The sequence below is a fragment of the Coregonus lavaretus genome (genome assembly GCF_964263955.1).
Source record: "Coregonus lavaretus genome assembly, chromosome: 25".
NCBI classification, from domain to species: Eukaryota; Metazoa; Chordata; class Actinopteri; order Salmoniformes; family Salmonidae; genus Coregonus; species Coregonus lavaretus.
In genome coordinates this window covers 9,867,746-9,889,656 of record NC_140012.1, presented here as the reverse complement: position 1 = coordinate 9,889,656, position 21,911 = coordinate 9,867,746, and the positions used below count along the sequence as shown (strand labels likewise).

At 42.5% G+C, this 21,911-nt stretch overlaps 1 protein-coding gene across 1 annotated transcript in view; it reads right to left on the bottom strand.

Moving 5' to 3' along the window:
• Positions 1-17,183, bottom strand: part of LOC311100523 (unconventional myosin-Id-like) — a gene marked incomplete at both ends in the record, with an annotated part of 89,190 nt that extends 72,007 nt beyond the window's left edge. The window contains 3 exons of the mRNA XM_084141439.1: positions 16,597-16,671; positions 16,860-16,897; positions 17,180-17,183. Of these exons, the coding sequence (XP_083997565.1) occupies positions 16,597-16,671; positions 16,860-16,897; positions 17,180-17,183 (117 nt within the window). The remainder of the gene's footprint in view (positions 1-16,596; positions 16,672-16,859; positions 16,898-17,179) is intronic.
• Between the last annotated feature and the right edge of the window lie 4,728 nt (positions 17,184-21,911).

The window sequence follows — 21,911 nt, the reverse complement described above, 5'->3', positions numbered from 1 at the left end:
GAGAGAGAGAGAGAGAGAGAGAGAGAGAGAGAGAGAGAGAGAGAGAGATAACAGTATGCCAGTTGGAGGACAGTAGCATGCACCCAACTATGGTTTATGACCACTACGATTTCCCATTGTAGATCATTCAATTGCAGTAATTCAGATACAGATTTTTCGGTAATTCCGTTAACGATTTGGTTACAGAATTACGAGTTTTATCACATAATAATTTATAAACAAACTTGATATCAGTAAAAATACTATAATGAATTGGTAGGTCTACCTTTACTTGTTAATTCTGTGAACTTTCATTATCCTCCCTCCTCATGAGGGAGAGAAAATTAGAAAATATCTTAAAGATGTGGGTTTTTGGTAACGGAATTACAAGGCAGAAGGCAATGTTTCTTACACTTACAGAGGGCAAATATTAATTCAAAACTAAATATGTGTAGGCCTCCCGAGTGGCGCAGCGGTCTAGGACACTGCGTTGCAGTGCTAGAGGCATCAATACAGACCCAGGTTTGATCCCAGGCTGTGTCGCAGCCGGCCGCGACCGGGAGTCCTATGAGGCAGCGCACAACATGTATTTGGGGAGTTTCTCCCATTCTTCTCTGCAGATCCTCTTAAGCTCTGTCAGGTTAGATGGGGAGCGTTGCTGCACAGCTATTTTCAGTCACTCCTGCGTTGTCTTGGCTGTGTGCTTAGGGTCGTTGTCCTGTTGGAAGGTGAACCGTTGTCCCAGTCTGAGGTCCTGAGCACTCTGGAGCAGGTTTTCATCAAGGATCTCTCTGTACTTTGCTCCGTTCATCTTTCCCTCGATCCTGACTAGTCTCCCCGTCCCTGCCGCTGAAAACATCCCCACAGCATGATGCTGCCACCACCATGCTTCACCGTAGGGATTTTTTATTTTTATTTTCACCTTTATTTAACCAGGTAAGCCAGTTGAGAACAAGTTCTCATTTACAACTGCGACCTGGCCAAGATAAAGCAAAGCAGTGCGATAAAAACAACAACACAGAGTTACATATGGGGTAAACAAAACATAAAGTCAAAAATACAACAGAAAATATATATACAGTGTGTGCAAATGTAGTAAGTTATGGAGGTAAGGCAATAAATACACCATAGTGCAAAATAGTTACAATTTCGTATTAACACTGGAATGATAGATGTGCAAAAGATGATGTGCAAATAGAGATACTGGGGTGCAAATTAGCAAAATAAATAACAATATGGGGATGAGGTAGTTGGGTGGGCTAATTTCAGAAAGGCTGTGTACAGGTGCAGTGATCAGTAAGCTGCTCTGACAACTGACGCTTAAAGTTAGTGAGGGAGATAAGAGTCTCCAGCTTCAGAGATTTTTTGCAGTTAGTTCCAGTCATTGGCAGCAGAGAACTGGAAGGAATGGCGGCCAAAGGAGGTGTTGGCTTTGGAGATGATCAGTGAGATATACCTGCTGGAGCGCAGACTACGGGTGGGGGTTGCTATGGTGACCAGTGAGCTAAGATAAGACGGGGATTTGCCTAGCAGTGATTTATAGATGACCTGGAGCCAGTGGGTTTGGCGACAAATATGTAGTGAGGGCCAGCCAACAAGAGCGTAAAGGTCACAATGGTGGGTAGTATATGGGGCTTTGGTGACAAAACGGATGGCACTGTGATAGACTACATCCAATTTGCTGAGTAGAGTGTTGGAGGCTATTTTGTAAATGACATCACCGAAGTCAAAGATCGGTAGGGCAGGTTTGGCAGGTTTGGCAGCATGAGTGAAGGAGGCTTTGTTGCGAAATAGGAAGCCGATTCTAGATCTAACTTTTGATTGGAGATGCTTAATGTGAGTCTGGAAGGAGAATTTACAGTCTAACCAGACACCTAGGTATTTGTAGTTGTCCACATACTCTAGGTCAGACCCGCCGAGAGTAGTGAATCTAGTCGGGTGGGCGGGTGCAAGCAGCGTTCGATTGAAGAGCATGCATTTAGTTTTACTAGTGTTTTAGAGCAGTTGGAGGCTACGGAAGGAGTGTTGTATGGCGTTGAAGCTCGTTTGGAGGTTTGTTAACACAGTGTCCAATGAAGGGCCAGATGTATACAAAATGGTGTCGTCCACATAGAGGTGAATCCGAGCGTCACCAGCAGCAAGAGCGACATCATTGATATACACAGAGAATAGAGTCGGCCTGAGAATTGAACCCTGTGGCACCCCCATAGAGACGGCCAGAGGTCCAGACAACAGGCCCTCCGATTTGACACATTGAACTCTATCTGAGAAGTAGTTGGTGAACCAGGCAAGGCAGTCATTAGAGAAACCAAGGCTATTTAGTCTGCCAATAAGAATGCGGTGGTTGACAGAGTCGAAAGCCTTGGCCAGGTCGATGAAGACGGCTGCGCTGTACTGTCTATTATGGATCGCGGTTATAATATCGTTTAGGACCTTGAGCGTGGCTGAGGTGCACCCATGACCAGCTCGGAAACCGGATTGCATAGCGGAGAAGGTACGGTGGGATTCGAAATGGACGGTCATCTGTTTGTTAACTTAGCTTTCAAATACTTTCGAAAGGCAGGGCAGGATGGATATAGGTCTGTAACAGTTTGGATCTAGAGTGTCACCCCCTTTGAAGAGGGGGATGACCGCGACAGCTTTCCAATCTCTGGGGATCTCAGATGTTACGAAAGAGAGGTTGAACATGCTAGTAATAGGGGTTGCGACAATTTCGGCGGCTAATTTTAGAAAGAAAGGGTCCAGATTGTCTAGCCCAGATGATTTGTAGGGGTCCAGATTTTGCAGCTCTTTCAGAACATCAGCTGTCTGAATTTGTGTGAAGGAGAAGCGGGGGTGGGGGCATGGGCAAGTTGCAGCGGAGGGTGCAGAGCTGGTGGCCGGGGTAGTGGTAGCCAGGTGGAAAGCATGGCCAGCCGTAGAAAAATGCTTGTTGAAATTCTCGATTATTGGGATGGTGCCAGACGTGATGCTTGGCATTCAGGCCAAAGAGTTCAATCTTGGTTTCATCAGACCAGAGAATCTTGTTTCTCATGGTCAGAGTCCTTTAGGTGCCTTTTGGAAAACTCCAAGCGGGCTGTCATGTGCCTTTTACTGAGGAGTGGCTTCTGTCTTGCCACTTTACCATAAAGGCCTGATTGGTGGAGTGCAGCAGAGATGGGTGTCCTTCTGTAAGGTTCTCCCATCTCCACAGAGGAACTCTGGAGCTCTGTCAGAGTGAACATTGGGTTCTTGGTCACCTCCCTAACCAAGGCGCTTCTCCCCCGATTGCTCAGTTTGGCTGGGCGGCCAGCTCTAGGAAGAGTCTTGGTGGTTCTACATTTCTTCCATTTAAGAATGATGAGGCCGCTGTGTTCTTGGGGACCTTCAATGCTGCAGAAATGTTTTGATATCCTTCCCCAGATCTGTGCCTCGACACAATCCTGTCTCGGAGCTCTACGGACAATTCCTTCGACCTCATGGCTTAGTTTTTGCTCTGACATGCACTGAACTGTGGGATCTTCTTTAGACAGGTGTGTGCCTTTCCAAATCATGTCCAATCAATTGAATTTACCACAGGTGGACTCCAATCAAGTTGTAGAAACATCTCAAGGATGATCAATGGAAACAGGATGCACCTGAGCTCAATTTCGAGTGTCATAGCAAAGGGTCTGAATACTTATGTAAATAAGGTATTTCTGTTTTCTAGTTTTAATACATTTGCAAAAAAATCAAAAAATCTGTTTTCGCTTTGTTATGGGTTATTGTGTATAGATTGATGTAGAAAAACATTAATTTTATAAATTTTATAATAAGGCTGTTAAGGCTGTAAAATGTGGAAAGAGTTAAAGGGGCTGAATACTTTCCGAATGCATCATATACCAGCATAACCTGTTGGACCAACACAAGACTGTTGTGGTATCATTTGTAAGTTCTCTTATTGGCTGCAGGTCATGTGTAATACTCAAATGGAACTGTTTTGACACAGACATTTTCATTTTGTGGATCTCTATTTCAGAATATTCTAGAAATACTCAGTACAACACTGGCCGGCCTAAATGGAGGGCTATGCATTACATTTACATTTTTGTAATTTAGAAGACACTCATTTCGAGATTGACTTACAGGAGCAATTAGGGTCATGTGCCTTGCTCAAGGGCACATCAACAGATTTTTCAACTAGTCAGCTCAGGTATTCTAGCCAGCAACCTTACGGTTACTGGCCCAACGCTCTTAACCGCTAAGATACCTGCCACCCATCCATCTTAATCAAGCAGACACAGTCCATGGTCCGGGTGTTGATTTCACACCTCATCGAGAGGTTTGGAGAAACATGAGTGTTCTACAGTAGTTACATCATTAATGGTCCTAATGACGGGAATTGTGACTTTGTAATTATTTTGTAAACATTGTACCCTTGATGACCATTGTCCTTTCTGTTTGTCCCTCTTTTCTTTCAGCCCAACATCTGAGACAAAGACAAAACTGGAATCTTCATTAGTGGAACAGTTCCCTTGCCTCAAGGATTTGGAGGGTAAAGGCCCTAAGTTAGGTTGAATTTTGAAATTCACTGCATTATCTATCATGCATAAGCTCTGCTATTTCCACCGAAACTGAGCCCTTGAAGGTGTAATACTCTTTGATTGGTTTTACCAAATCCTAGCCATATTGAACACAAAGGGTCTAAAAAAAAACTGACTTTTATCTTCAAGGATGCATGGTACACCCAAGGATGATGCCACCGTCCTTCTACTGGTTTCCTTGAGGAATGCCTGCTTTCTGGACACTCCAGCAACAGGGTTAAACTCAAATCCGTTTCCAAACATTATTTAAAGTATACTTATTAGGGTTGGGGCCAATTCCTTTTAGATTCCAGTCATTTCAGAGAGTAAACCCAATTCCAAATTGTCCTCATTGAAAGCATTGAAGAGAATTGGAATTGGAATTTCAGTGTGCTTCCTGAATTGTCTGGAATTGGAATTGACCCCAACCCTGATACTCATACCTGTCAGTTGGCAGAATTTGTATGATTTAATTATAACTTTTATTCTTGTGCCAGTTTCATTGATGTACAAAATTATATGCATTACAGCTTAGATTTTGCCATTGAAAGGGCTACCTTTAAATCTACCCTTCTAATCTAAATTATAAACAAATTCATAGATTTGTTTGCGTCTACCTGTTCTCCAGATTGCTCCAGATTTTGATTCACTCAACTTTAGATGTTCAACAAAGCTGACCGAAAACTGGGTGCCAGTTTTCACCGAGAAGATACTGCATCTGGCCCGCAAGGATATTCATGCCGAGAGCCTCCCAATCAGCGTCCACGATTAGACACACCCGTTGTTAATTAAGTGATAATGCCAGAGAAGCCAGTGTTTGGAGGATATATTGGCACGGGTATGGTTAGGCCCGAGATGAAGTTGAGGCATTATCACTTTTATACAACGGGTTACCAACATATTCAAATAATGATTTACATATTTTCATGAAAAACGTTATTTTGATGAATTTATTCATACTATTTCATTCTTCCACAATATATAGTCCCAACACAAATGTAGGGTTGCTACCCAAGCCAGCTGGTCATTCGTTCTATTGATTTGGTTGCCAGAGACGCAACCCAGTCGTTAAGTACATTTTGTTCTGTATCTATGGACGCGACCTAGTCGTTCGTTCTAAATGTTCTATTGCCATACTGGCTGGCAACGTTCTTATCCCTTGCTTGCTAGCTAGCCAACTTTGGCTAACTTACAGGTACGTCAAACAGTGCTGCCAGATTAATAACAGTAGCTGCATTTGCAATTGTTTAAGCTGTTTTCTAGTGACATTTATTTGGATACATCCATAACAATGAGCTAATGAGGCTCGATTTCACCGGGCATAGAAAATGTGCTGTCTCGTCACTGTTGTTCAGAGGAGCTAGCCAACATCACAGCTAACACAATAACTTCAAACTGAAGCTGGAAAGACTGCAAACTAGCTGCACTTAGTTTTGTTTTACCTGTTTTCTATTGATATTTCTTTGTATATATCCATACAAATTATGCTGATTGATGATTTCGACTTGCTGAGAAAACTGCCTTCCTGTCTATGCGACAGCTGGAAATCGAATTTGAATATTGAAACAATGTTGCAAATGTCGGAGAGACAGATAGCAAGGTTTATACAAATCTCCGCTGTTGAAAACGAAATGTTAGTGTAAAAGAACTGTGAGATAATGTGTAGATGCTTTTTATAGTGGAGATCAAGTTTATAAATTGCCTGGCTGGGCTGATGAGACAGTGGATTGCGCAGTCAGATGGAACAGAGTAAATAGGCCTTTTAACATCATAGATTTAGCCGATAGTTTTAACTTGTGGAATAGACACCAGCTGGAATGAGGCTTAACCAAACAGTATTCAGGATTAGACCCACCGGTTGTATAAAAGGAAATAATGCAGATAAATAATGCTCTAGAATGCCCTTCAACCCAATCAGAAACAAGTATTCAACAATGCCATGGTGTAATTCTTAAAGTGGAACTGACAGCATTTTAGCAACATGACATCTTTTTCAAATACGTTCATATACACCCCCAGAAAGGATACGACACTTTATTTTATTTTATTTTTTACATTTTCGGCTAAGCGAGCACTTAGATATGGTCATTTTCACAATATCTAGCAAGAATTCAGACCCCTCAAGCGACTTTTATTGGTAAAAGATTCTAGCGACAAATTCAGCTACTTAGACAGGTCTGCCATCATTCACTTTAGTAGCAACAGCGCGACTTTCGATCATTAGAAAGCATTCGCCAAAAGCCACAAAACACACCTGAATGGATTTGTGCAAATATGTAAATGCCAAGGGAGTACTCTTACATTTAGGAACTTTACAGTCCTATTGATCAAACAACCATGGGTAGGCTCTCCCTCTGTTGCCTATGCACATCAACAACAACAAGATCAACAACTAATGTTAGCTAGAGCGAGATTAGCTCTAATCTACCAGGGAACAGTAGATAAAACCCTCTCAAACTTTTTCAGCTTGTAGTCAAAATTGCACTGATAAACGATGGGGAATAGTAGTAGCCTGCTCGCCATTCTGCAGCTTGCCTGCCAAATAAGTGTTGTGTAGTTTGCAGTATATTAAAGATTTGGACTTTGCTCATTAATACATATGACATATTCTGAATCAGTTGACGATAGCATAGCGAACAAGTTATACCCATTGTTTTTGCAATTCGGTGTAATATTTTCTTTTTGGACGCGAAATGTAGCTAAAATGCTGCTCTCCTCCATGCAGAGGGTTAAGGGACCGTCTTAAAACTGCAACACTTCTTTTGCATATTAATGAAAAATGTCAATAGCTTCTCAACCACATGACATATACATGCTATTCACAAAACCAGCAAAACCCTGGATGTAGGTTTGCGGTGCCATATTGTTGGCGATCACAGTACAGGGAGTACAGTACATGTAATGTAGCTAGCTAGCAGTATAGCCAGACAGCGTGTATGTGCCCACACACCTTACCATGAGATCGCCAAATCGGTAGATTAGTACTAGCCAGCAACAATATGGTATTGTGTTGACAGAATGGCGCTGAAGGAGATGGCTGCCGTTTTACGGGCTCCTAACCAATTGTGCTATTGTGTGTGTTTTTTTGTGTTATTTGTAACTTATTTTGTACATAATGTTTCTGCCACCGTCTCTTATGACCAAAAAGAGCTTCTGGATATCAGGACAGCGATTACTCACCTCGTATTGGACAAAGATTTTTTCTTTAATGAGTCGGACCCGAAATATTTTCTTCAGACACCCGACAAGGCCAAAATCTCCGTCATTCGCATGAGAAAGAGACGGAGATATCGGGGACGTAGGTCAGGGTACCTTGTAAGAATCTGACGGAGAGTGCGTAATCTGCCTCTACAATCAGTCCTTTTAGCCAACGTACAATCATTGGATAACAAAATAGACTAACTAAGATCACGGATATCCTACCAACGGGACATTAAAAACTTTATAAGGCCATAAGCAAACAGGAAAACGCTCATCCAGAGGCAGCGCTCCTAGTGGATCGGGTACTTTAATGCAGAGAAACTTAAATCAGTTTCACCTAAATTCTACCAGCATGTTAAATGTGCAACCAGAGGAAAAACAACTCTAGACCACCTTTACTCCACACACAGAGACGCGTACAAAGCTCTCCCTCGCCCTCCATTTGGCAAATCTGACCATAACTATATCCTCCTGATTCCTGCTTACAAGCAAAAACTAAAGCAGGAAGCACCAGTGACTCGGTCAATAAAGAAGTCGTCAGATGACGCAGATGCTAAGCTACAGGACTGTTTTGCTAGCACAGACTGGAATGTATTCCGGGATTCTTCCGATGGCATTAAGGAGTACACCACATCAGTCACTGGCTTCATCAATAAGTGCATCGGTGACGTCGTCCCCACAGTGACCGTACGTACATACCCCAACCAGAAGCAATGGATTACAGGCAACATCCGCACTGAGCTAAAGGGTAGAGCTGCCGCTTTCAAGGAGCGGAACTCTAACCCGGACGCTTATAAGAAATCCCACTATGCCCTCCGACAAACCATCAAACAGACAAAGTGTCAATACAGGACTAAGATTGAATCGTACTACACTGGCTCCGATGCTTGTCGGATGTGGCAGGGCTTGCAAACTATTACAGACTATAAAGGGAAGCACAGCCGCGAGCTGCCCAGTGACACGAGCCTACCAGACGAACTAAATTACTTCTATGCTCACTTCGAGGCAAGCAACACTGAAGCATGCATGAGAGAATCAGCTGTTCCGGACGACTGTGTGATCACGCTCTCCATAGCTGATGTGAGTAAGATCTTGAAACAGGTCAACATTCACAAGGATTACCAGGACGTATACTCCGAGCATGCGCTGACCAACTGGCAAGTGTCTTCACTGACATTTTCAACCTGTCCCTGACTTAATCTGTAATACCAACATGTTTCAAGCAGACCAACAACACTAAGGTAACCTGCCTAAATGACTACCGACCCATAGCACTCACATCTGTAGCCATGAAGTGCTTTGAAAGGCTGGTCATGGCTCACATCAACACCATTATCCCAGAAACCCTAGACCCACTCCAATTCGCATACCGCCATAACAGATCCACATATTATGTAATCTCTATTGCATTCCACACTGCCCTTTCCCACCTGGACAAAAGGAACACCTACGTGAGAATGCTATTCATTGACTACAGCTCAGCGTTCAACACCATAGTGCCCTCAAAGCACATCACTAAGCTAAGGACCCTGGGACTCAACACTTCCCTCTGTAACTGGATCCTGGACTTCCTGACGGGCCGCCCCCAGGTGGTAAGGGTAGGTAACAACACATCTGCCACGCTGATCCTCAACACGGGGGCCCCTCAGGGGTGCGTGCTCAGTCCTCTCCTGTACTCCCTGTTCACCCATGACTGCATGGCCAGGCACGACTCCAACACCATCATTAAGTTTTCCGACGACACAACAGTGGTAGGCCTGATCACCGACAATGATGAGACAGCCTATAGGGAGGAGGTCAGAGACCTGGCCATGTGGTGCCAGGATAACAATCTCTCCCTCAACGTGATCAAGACAAAGGAGATAATTGTGGGCTACAGGAAAAAGAAGAGGACCGAGCACGCCCCAATTCTCATCGACGGGGCTGTAGTGGAGCAGGTTGAGAGCATCAAGTTCCTTGGTGTCCACATCACCAACAAACTATCATGGTCCAAACACACCAAGACAGTTGTGAAGAGGGCACGACAAAGACTATTCCCCTTCAGGAGACTGAAAAGATTTGGCATGGGTCCTCAGATAATACAGAGGGTAGTGCGTACAGCCCAGTACATCACCAGGGCCAAGCTTCCTGCCATCCAGGACCTTTATACCAGGTGATGTCAGAGGATGGCCCTGAAAATTGTCAAAGACTCCAGCCACCCTAGTCATAGACTGTTCTTCCTGCTACCGCACGACAACCGGTAGCGGAGCGCCAAGTCTAGCTCTAAAAGTCTTCTTAACATGCTTCTACCCCCAAGTCATAAGACTCCTGAACAGCTAATCAAATGGCTACCTGGACTATTTGCATTGTTCCCACCCCCTCTTTTACGCTGCTATTACTCTCCGTTTATTATCTATGCATAGTCACTTTAACTCTACCTACATGTACAGTACCAGTCAAAAGTTTGGACACACCTACTCATTCAAGGTGTGCCTTCTTGAAAGTTAATTTGTGGAATTTATTTCCTTCTTAATGCGTTTGAGCCAATCAGTTGTGTTGTGACAAGGCGGGGGGGGGGGGGGGGGGGGGTCTTTTACTATTTGGTAAAAGACAAGTCCATATTATGGCAAGATTAGCTCAAATAAGCAAAGAGAAACAACAGTCCATCTGTTGCAGGAGGGGGTCGCAGTTCCGGATCGACCCACTAGGTGTCATCCTCCGACAACCTTAGGCACCTCCTCACTCACAGTCTGGACTAATCATTATCCTATTGGTGTCACCTGTGTCTACCTGTTCACCTGTGTATTTATGCCCTCACCTCCCTGTGTTCCCTTGCTCAGTTTTCTCTGCTAGTTTCTCTATGCTCAGCAGTACTAATCAGTGTCTGATCGGAGAAGTATGTACAGGTACTCGAGAAGTGTTCTCCCTGTTTCTTTATTATTTCAGTCGTAGTTACTATTTCGTATTTTGGCTGTCAGCCTGTTTTTGGAGACTTATTTGCTCCACCTTTCTTTTATCGTGTTAAGACCGTTGTTTTGTATCCTGGCTTCAGGACCACCAGTAAAGACCCTTGTTTCACCATCTCTGCACTTTGTAACAGGTAATCTAATCACATAGTTGGTAGGAAACGTTTGCAAACCATGGTAGACATGCAAAAGATTTGCTGGCATCAGGCTAACTTAGCTTTTTTGGTGCTAGCTACATTAGCTTGCTAGTCTAATCAGCTGTCTTGAAAGCCAAGGATGATCAAATATATAGCTAACTAGGTACAAGGGAGTGTTGTGTGTGTGTGTGCTTCATAAAGAAAAATGTCAAGTGGTTGATGTTAGCTAGCTAGCTAAAACACCACCCACCAAAAATATTATGAAATACAGTCTAAATGAATATAGAGCTTCAAAAATAACTATCCAAGTAAATACTACTGCAGCTACAGTGGCTTGCGGAAGTATTCAACCCCCTTGGCATTTTTCCTATTTTGTTACCTTACAACCTGGAATTAAAATTGATTTTGGGGGGGTTTGTATCGTTTGATTTACACAACATGCCTACCACTTTGAAGATGCAAAATTTTTTTTCTTGTGAAACAAACAAGAAATAAGACAGAAAAACAGAAAACTTGAGCATGCATAACTATTCCCCCCCCCCCCAAAGTCAATACTTTGTAGAGCCACCTTTTGCAGCAATTACAGCTGCAGGTCTCTTGGGGTATGTCTATATAAGCTTGGCACATCTAGCCACTGGGAATTTTGGCCATTCTTCAAGGCAAAACTGCTCCAGCTCCTTCAAGTTGGATGGGTTCCGCTGGTGTTCAGCAATCTTTAAGTCATACCACAGATTCTCAATTGGATTGAGGTCTGGGCTTTGACTAGGCCATTCCAAGACATTTAAATGTTTCCCCTTAAACCACTCGGGTGTTGTTTTAGCAGTATGCTTAGGGTCATTGTCCTGCTGGAAGGTGAACCTCTGTCCCAGTCTCAAATCTCTGGAAGACTGAAACAGGTTTCCCTCAAGAACTTCCCTGTATTTAGCGCCATTCATCATTCCTTCAATTCTGACCAGTTTCCCAGTCCCTGCCGATGAAAAACATCCCCACAGCATGATGCTGCCACCACCATGCTTCACTGTGGGGATGGTGTTCTCGGGGTGATGAGAGGTGTTGGGTTTGCGCCAGACATAGCGTTTTCCTTGATGGCCAGAGTACCTTCTTCCATATGTTTGGGGAGTGTTCCACATGCCTTTTGGCGAACACCAAACGTGTTTGTTTAATTTTTTCATCCGCAAAGCCCAGATCTGTGGAGTGTGCGGCTTAAAGTGATCCTATGGACAGATACTCCAATCTCCGCTGTGGAGCTTTGCAGCTCCTTCAGGGTTATCTTTGGTCTCTTTGTTGCCTCTCTGATTAATGCCCTCCTTGCCTGGTCCGTGAGTTTTGGTGTGCGGCCCTCTCTTGCCAGGTTTGTTGTGGTGCCATATTCTTTCCATTTTTTAATAATGGATTTAATGGTGCTCCGTGGGATGTTCAAAGTTTCTGATATTTTTTTATAACCCAACCCTGATCTGTACTCCACAACTTTGTCCCTGACCTGTTTGGGTCTTTGCCAAGGGGCACCTCTTGCTTGGTGGTGCCCCTTGCTTAGTGGTGTTGCAGACTCTGGGGCCTTTCAGAACAGATGTGTATATATACTGAGATCATGTGACACTTAGATTGCACACAGGTGGACTTAATTTAGCTAATTATGTGACTTCTGAAGGTAATTGGTTGCACCAGATCTTATTTAGGGGCTTCATAGCAAATGGGATGAATATACAGTGGGGAGAACAAGTATTTGATACACTGCCAATTTTGCAGGTTTTCCTACTTACAAAGCATGTAGAGGTCTGTAATTTTTATCATAGGTACACTTCAACTGTGAGAGACGGAATCTAAAACAAAAATCCAGAAAATCACATTGTATGATTTTTAAGTAATTAATTTGCATTTTATTGTAGGACATAAGTATTTGATCACCTACCAACCAGTAAGAATTCCGGCTCTCACAGACCTGTTAGTTTTTCTTTAAGAAGACCTCCTGTTCTCCACTCATTACCTGTATTAACTGCACCTGTTTGAACTCGTTACCTGTATAAAAGACACCTGTCCACACACTCAATCAAACAGACTCCAACCTCTCCACAATGGCCAAGATCAGAGAGCTGTGTAAGGACATCCGGGATAAAATTGTAGACCTGCACAAGGCTGGGATAGGCTACAGGACAATAGGCAAGCAGCTTGGTGAGAAGGCAACAACTGTTGGCGCAATTTTAGAAAATGGAAGAAGTTCAAGATGACGGTCAATCACCCTCGGTCTGGGGCTCCATGCAAGATCTCACCTCGTGGGGCATCAATGATCATGAGGACGGTGAGGGATCAGCCCAGAACTACATGGCAGGACCTGGTCAATGACCTGAAGAGAGCTGGGACCACAGTCTCAAAGAAAACCCTTAGTAACACACTACGCCGTCATGGATTAAAATCCTGCAGCGCACGCAAGGTCCCCCTGCTCAAGCCAGCGCATGTCCAGGCCCGTCTGAAGTTTGCCAATGACCATCTGGATGATCCAGAGGAGGAATGGGAGAAGGTCATGTGGTCTGATGAGACAAAAATTGAGCTTTTTGGTCTAAACTCCACTCGCCGTGTTTGGAGGAAGAAGAAGGATGAGTACAACCCCAAGAACACCATCCCAACCGTGAAGCATGGAGGTGGAAACATCATTCTTTGGGGATGCTTTTCTGCAAAGGGGACAGGACGACTGCACCGTATTGAGGGGAGGATAGATGGGGCCGTGTATCGCGAGATCTTGGCCAACAACCTCCTTCCCTCAGTAAGAGCATTAAAGATGGGTCGTGGCTGGGTCTTCCAGCATGACAACGACCCGAAACACACAGCCAGGGCAACTAAGGAGTGGCTCCGTAAGAAGCATCTCAAGGTCCTGGAGTGGCCTTGCCAGTCTCCAGACCTGAACCCAATAGAAAGTCTTTGGAGGGAGCTGAAAGTCCGTATTGCCCAGCGACAGCCCCGAAACCTGAAGGATCTGGAGAAGGTCTGTATGGAGGAGTGGGCCAAAATCCCTGCAGCAGTGTGTGCAAACCTGGTCAAGACCTACAGGAAACGTATGATCTCTGTAATTGCAAACAAAGGTTTCTGTCCCAAATATTAAGTTCTGCTTTTCTGATGTATCAAATACTTATGTCATGCAATAAAATGCAAATTAATTACTTCAAAATCATACAATGTGATTTTCTGAATTTTTGTTTTAGATTCCATCTCTCACAGTTGAAGTGTACCTATGATAAAAATTACAGACCTCTACATGCTTTGTAAGTAGGAAAACCTGCAAAATCGGCAGTGTATCAAATACTTGTTCTCCCCACTGTATATGCTCACACCACTTTTCCATTATTTATTTTTTAGAAGTCTTTGAAACAAGTTATTTTTTTCATTTCACTTCACCAATTTTGACTATTTTGTGTATGTCCATTACATGAAATCCAAATAAAAATCAATTTAAATTACAGGTTGTAATGTAACAAAATTGGAAAAACGCCAAGGGGGATGAATACTTTTGCAAGGGTTTTGCCTGTTTTGTGAATAGCATGTATAGCTCTCAAATAAATGTGACATTGTTCAGAGACCTCTTCTCTCGAATCCACAGCAATTTGTTTAGTTTTTTAAAATTTTAATTCACTTTACAGTTAAACACTTCCAAAAAACTTAAATAGATTCCACCCCATATCACTTGCAAGAATTCAACCAACTGTTATTGGTTCAGGGACCTCATTAATACAATCTAAGGCAATATTTTTGACATATAATGAAATGAAATTAATAGAAAATAGCCAAAGTCAAAACATACAAATGTAATTGCCATAGATTGTACAGACAAGGTCCCTGAACCAATAACAGATGGTTGTATTCATGCATGTGTATGGGGTTAATTAAGGAAGTATTTTTTACATATTACAAAATTACTTGAATTGATGCATGGGGCATGCTTCTTCACCAAATTGGATCTCGGGAGTGCGTACAACCTGGTGCGTATCCGAGAGGGAGATGAGTGGAAGACAGCATTCAGCACAACCACGGGGCATTATGAATACCTGGTGATGCCCTATGGTTTGATGAATGCTCCCTCAGTTTTCCAGTCCTTTGTGAACGAGGTGTTTCGGGACATGCTTGGTTGCGGTGTAGTGGTCTACATCGATGACATCCTGGTGTATTCCGCTACTCGCACTGAGCATGTGTCCCTGGTTCACAAGGTGCTGGCCCGACTGTTGGAGAATGACCTTTATGACAAGGCAGAGAAGTGTATGAACAGTCTGAGGTGCGGGAGGTCCCTCCACCTCCTCTGGACATCGAGGGGGCCCCGGCATACTCGGTCCGTTACATCCTGGATTTGAGGCGTCGGGTGGGGGGCCTTCAGTACCTCGTGGAGTGGGAGGGGTACGGTCCGGAGGAACGGTGCTGGGTCCCGGTGAGGGATATCCTCGATCCCTCCATGTTACAGGATTTCCACCGTCGCCATCCGGCTCGCCCTGCTCCGCGTCCTCCTGGCCGTCCCCGAGGCCGGGGTCAGCGCACTGCTGGAGCCGCACGTCAAGGGGGGGGTAATGTCATGACTTCCGCCAAGGCTGCCTGTTCGGGCAGGTTTCGGCGTTCATCGTCACCGGCTTACTAGCTGCTGCCGATCCATTTATCATCACTCCACTTTTCTTGTCTAATTAATCACACACACCTGTTCCTTATCCCCAATTAGTCATTGTATAAGTGTTCTCTCTGCTTCGTTGTCTGTGTGGGTGATTGTTTGTAGTGAGCTGTGTGTAGCTTGGTTGAGCTACCCTTTCCTTGTTGTTGCCAGGGTAGAGATTTCCCCTGTGCCTGAGTTTTGTTGTTGCATGCTTGCGCAACTGTTTATCGATGGAATAAACTCTTTGGATGCATATTACTCTCCTGCGCCTGACTCCTTCTATCTCACGCATCACAGACAACTGCATCTCTAGCTGTGGCCACATAAAAACGATATGGGGGGGAAAAGTCCGGCACTTACCGACTAGTCCAATGACAACATCCTCCCAGCAGCTAGCTAAGGTTGGGTTCTGTGTGTTTAGCTTGCTAAATAAATAGCTACATAACTAGATAAGCTAGTTATGGCTTTTATAACAGTGTCAAATTCAGTTTGTCATAAATCTCTTTATTTTATTAGGAAAATATTTCATACACAAATCAAAATTTATGAAGAAAAAGGCCCTTTTGTTGTTATCATTGTTCATGATAGTTTGATTGTATTGTCAAATAGAACCTATTTTTAAAACCTCTTATAAAGTTTGTTTTGTAGCATAAACTGGGAATTTTATATTTTTGACTGATATTATGATTGTCTATTTGTTTCATATCTGCAAAGTAGTTAAAACACTGTCAGGTCCACTTTAAATAACCAATGAATAACTAATGCATCTTGTTACATTGTATTATTGTAAGGGGCTAGCAAAGATTGATTCTTACAACAGATAAATAATTTTTAAAACATGTAATTTATGTTTTGCCCCCCAGAAAATTGCATTACTTTGTAGACAGCAGCAAGTTGCATCGCCAAAGGTTGATCCTCAAACTTCCAAATCTTAAACTCAACCTGGAAGATTAAGATAATTTCTTTGTGTTGTTCATTCGGCAAACCTTTGTAAATTGTATAGCAGTGCGCCAATCTCATTATAACTCTACATAGGAGGGTTTTGAACTTCCATCCAAAGTAAACAATATTGGAAAAAATAAGAAAGTATTTAATACATAATGTATGATTTCTATATACCAAAGCTCCATTTGCTCTGCTTTTGAACATCACTTGGAGTAATTGATACTCACAGAACTGGCATTCTTTACCGAGCCCACTGTGCAGGATGATAACATATCAAACACAGCCACAGCTAAGGCAACCATCTGGTGAAAACAGTGACAAATCAATCATATAAGATATAACTATTTCAATTATTATTTATTCATAAGATCATTTCTAGTTATTGTGCTATTCCCAAATTAATGTTCTGGTAATGACATATTCATTAGAAGAGGAGGGTGATCATTTATAAGGAATTTGGTTGACATTTTTGCTGACTAAATATTCTTACCTTGAAACACAGGATCTCAAAGTCAATGACGAGGGACCCTGTAGATTACAACACCAAAGTAAGGGAAAACTATAAGGGCTTTCAAATTCCTCTGTCAAATGCTTTGAAACAGAATATATTAGCATCATGGAGCAAATTATTCATGTAAAATGCACATAAAGGATTTGTGATACCAATGGTGCAAAAAACGGACATTTGTGTGTAAGTAATGTAGCCCTACAAAGCACTTGGAATTTAAAAACACATGTACAATATGTCCCCTCCTGTTTAGGTCAGCATCTTGAAAAGCCAAAAACCAATCCTTGGATGGACTTAAATACCCATGTACAGAGACTAATGCCACAAACACAAAAAAAAGAGAAGTTAAGGATTTCAGTTAACAGCATTTTACCCACTCAGAAAGTTTAGGTGTTACATTTCACAGAAAATATGCAGATGTATACATGAAATTATCATACCATCTGCAGTTTTGGATGCAGTGTGGTCAACAAAGGCCCAGGAAAAAAGTGGTGGGCTATACATATTCATGAACTGCATTTAGATTTTTCAGGGGTCAAAATGGGTCATCATCAGGGTACAAAATCAGGATGAATTCAGTGTTGATATTGGACAACGAGGACAGTTTAAACTTCTTCTAATGGGGTTAAATTGAAATGGAATCAGAACAAAACAGATACTAAGTGGCAGATCAATATAATAGATCAATATATAGCCACAAATATGATGCTGTTCATTAAATAAAATAAACCTGATACACCGATCTGAAAGGTAAAATCAACAATGGGTATTCAAAGGAAAAGGTTAATATTTTTGGGTTAGGTTTGAGAAACGTTCCTTGGGTAAGCAACTAATGGGGCAGGCAGCGCATGTGAAAAACTACCAGCATTTTCCATTCAATCATATGTGGGCAAAACATACAGTTGAAGTCGGATGTTTACGTACACCTTAGCCAAATACATTTAAACTCAGTCTTTCACAATTCCTGACATTTAATCCTAGTAAAAATTCCCTGTCTTAGGTCAGTTAGGATCCCCACTTTATTTTAAGAATGTGAAATGTCAGAATAATCGTAGAGAGAATGATTTATTTCAGCTTTTATTTCTTTCATCACATTCCCAGTGGGTCAGAAGTTTACATACACTCAATTAGTATTTGGTAGCATTGCCTTTAAATTGTTTAACTTGGGTCAAACGTTTCGGGTAGCCTTCCACAAGCTTCCCACAATAAGTTGGGTGAATTTTGGCCCATTCCTCCTGACAGAGCTGGTGTAACTGAGTCAGGTTTGTAGGCCTCGTTGCTCGCACACGCTTTTTCAGTTCTGCCCTCAAATGTTCTATAGGATTGAGGTCAGGGCTTTGTGATGGCCACTCCAATACTTTGACTTTGTTGTCCTTAAGCCATTTTGCCACAACTTTGGAAGTATGCTTGGGGTCATAGTCCATTTGGAAGACCCATTTGCGACCAAGCTTTAACTTCCTGACTGATGTCTTGAGATGTTGCTTCAATGTATCCACATAATTTCCCTTCCTCATGATGTCATCTATTTTGTGAAGTGCACCAGTCCCTCCTGCAGCAAAGCACACCCACAACATTGATGCTGCCACCCCCGTGCTTCACGGTTGGGATTGTGTTCTTCGGCTTGCAAGCTTTCCCCTTTTTCCTCCAAACATAACGATGGTCATTATGGCCAAACAGTTCTATTTTTGTTTCATCAGACCAGAGGACATTTCTCCAAAAACTACGATCTTTGTCTCCATGTGCAGTTGCAAACCGTAGTCTGGCTTTTTTATGGCGGTTTTGGAGCAGTGGCTTCTTCCTTGCTGAGCGGCCTTTCAGGTTATGTCGATATAGGACTCGTTTTACTGTGGATATGTTGTTCTGGGATTGATTTGCACTTTTCGCATCAAAGTACGTTCATCTCAAGGAGACAGAAAGCGTCTCCTTTCTGAGCGGTCTGACGGCTGCGTGGTCCCATGGTGTTTATACTTGCATACTATTGTTTGTACAGATGAACGCGGTACCTTCAGGCGTTTGGAAATTGCTCCCAAGGATAAACCAGACTTGTGGAGGTCTACCATTTGTTTTCTGAGGTCTTGGCTGATTTCTTTTGATTTTCCCATGATGTCAAGCAAAGAGGCACTGAGTTTGAAGGTAGGCCTTGAAATACATCCAAAGGTACACCTCCAAATGACTCAAATGATTGTCAATTAGCCTATCAGAAGCTTCTAAAGCCATGACATCATTTTCTGGAATTTTCCAAGCTGTTTAAAGGCACAGTCAACATAGTGTATGTAAACTTCTGACCCACTGGAATTGTGAAATAATCTATCTGTAAACAATTGTTGGAAAAATTTATTGTGTCATGCACAAAGTAGATGTCCTAACCGACTTGCCAAAACTATAGTTTGTTAACAAGAAATGTGTGTAGTGGTTGACTCCATCCTAAGTGTATCTAAACTTCCGACTTCAACTGTATGTGGGCAAAACACGTGTTAATCACATTGATACTTAAAACATAGATTGGGTTAACGTGTGAAAATGTTGCACGTGGTACTATTTCATATTTTCTCTCCTCTGTATTTAAAATGTCCAGTTTTTACATGTTGAAATATTAGCAATGCACTCAGCACTGTAATAACTGAGAAAATAGGCACTTCCTATGCTTTGCTAGACTGAGGGATGCAGCTGCATATGATGCTTGAGGGCATAGTAGCAATACAGCTTTACCTATCAAATATATGCATCCCTATTTGGTAGCTTACTTGTTTCATGACGCCACTGATAAAATGAATTGACTGACATAGCTAAAAACATACAAATTTTTAAAAATAGAATTAACACACGTTGAAAGTCTACAGTTGAACAACAATTTTTAGACTTGATGCTATTAAAGAGTTTGTTCTCTGTAGCTCACTTGTTAGAGCATGGTGCTTTGGCGCTTGCAACGCCAGGATAGTGGGTTCGATTCCTGGGACCACCCATACATAACATTTATGCACGCATGACTGTAAGTCGCTTTGGATAAAAGCATCTGTTAAATGGCATATATTATTATTATTATTAAGAGTTTCTATCGATTTTATGTTGTCCCACAACACTGTGGTCAGGTAGATGACTGTCCTCTCACAAGGAATGCTAGCTAGGTATGTTACAGTGTGCGTGTGACTGTAACAGCAGACATCTGTCACTAGTCTTGTTGGATACCACCAGTCATACACTGGACTGGCTATTCTTTGTTATGATGCACGTCAGATGTCATTAGACAGGGCACTGGGGCATAGGTGGTCTTGCTTGCCAGACTCATAGAGTAGGGCATTTGAACAAAAGACTATATCGAACTTAAATCACATGGTACATTCTGATAATCTATTCTTAAGAGTCTGGAAAAGCACACACAGAAATGTCACACATACAATTGCACGCGCACACACGGGCAGGCTGTATCTGAATTTGCAGAGGGGGCATTAGTTTGGAATGCTGGATGTAAACAGAGGTTTGCTGGCCTTATATGGACAGGCTGGCTGAGGGCACAAGCAATATGAGAATGAGACTAACTATAAAACAAGCCTCACTTGACTATGCCACCCTCGATTCCATTCAGTCAATGACATCAAGGCTAGCTGTTGTCAGATAAATCACTCTGCTAAGTCAAATGAGCAACACTTTGAGGATAATGACTATGATAATGCAGTGGTAATGCTAAACATATGTAGTAGATGGCAGGCAAAGCAGGTTGGTACATGCTATATATAGGACACAGCATTATAAAAGTTAAGAGGGAATCTATTAATAGTCCTGTGTAGAGACTCTAAAAGTAGCCATGGCTGTGCCAGGGTCACTGAACCCTATGATCTTTCCCAGCCACTTGTGGTCCTCTGTAGCTCAGCTGGTAGAGCACGGCGCTTGTAACGCCAAGGTAGTGGGTTCGATCCCCGGGACCACCCATACACAAAAATGTATGCACGCATGACTGTAAGTCGCTTTGGATAAAAGCGTCTGCTAAATGGCATATTATTATATTATTATTATTATTATTTATTCTGTGCCCCTTGTAGCGGCCACCTCTCCCACACTTGGCATTGGACCAACTCAGGACAACCACAACCTGGCTGGCTGTCAATCACTTTTATTTAAACTCAACTCATTGTGGAAGATTTATTTAGAAAAGCCACTTTATCTGATGGAATAGGCAAAATAAGGCTGTGTTTACACAGGCAGCCCAATTCTGATCTATTTTCCACTAATTGGTCATTTTCAGAGCTGATCTGATTGGTCAAAATACAAATTAGTGGAAAACAAATCAGAATTGGGCTGCCTGTCTAAATGCAGCCTATGAGTCAGGGTAAGGAACTTTCACTGACAGAAACACATGCAGGGTGACATATGTCTGGGGACATGTATACTGTGATGAGGGCAGGGTAAACCTATGCTAGTCGGAACTAAGACATTTCTGACTTGCTAACTGATTGTAGTCAAATCAAAACAAATGTTATTTGCCACATGCGCCGAATACAACAGGTGTAGACCTTACATGGAAATGCTTACTTACAAGCCCTTAACCAACAATGCAGGTTTAAGAAAAAAAGTGTTAAGTAAAAAATAGATAATTAAAGAGCAGCAGTAAAATAAAATAACAGTAGGGAGGCTATATGCAGGGGGTACCGGGTCAATGTGCCTTGTTCACGTCATGTCGGAAACTCGGGACCTCCAAGTTCAAATGAACAGAAATGATTTGCATAGAGCTTCCTATTGGTTGATTTGATACCTCCCAAGTGGAAAACTCAGGATCCGACTCTTCCGCCTAGGTTAGCAAGTTGGACATTTCAGTTTCCTAGTTCTGACTAGCATGTGAAAGCGGCATTAGGTCGAGTTCCCCTGCTCAGACGTTGCATGCATCAACCAATGGTTGCGTGCCACATCATCGACCGTGTCATCGACTGACAGATTGTTATAAACATATGTGGTTAGCTGATACTTACAACGCCTGGATAGGTATTTTAAGATTTGGCATGTGTCAGCATTACTGAACTTTATAAAAGGTAGGTCATTTTG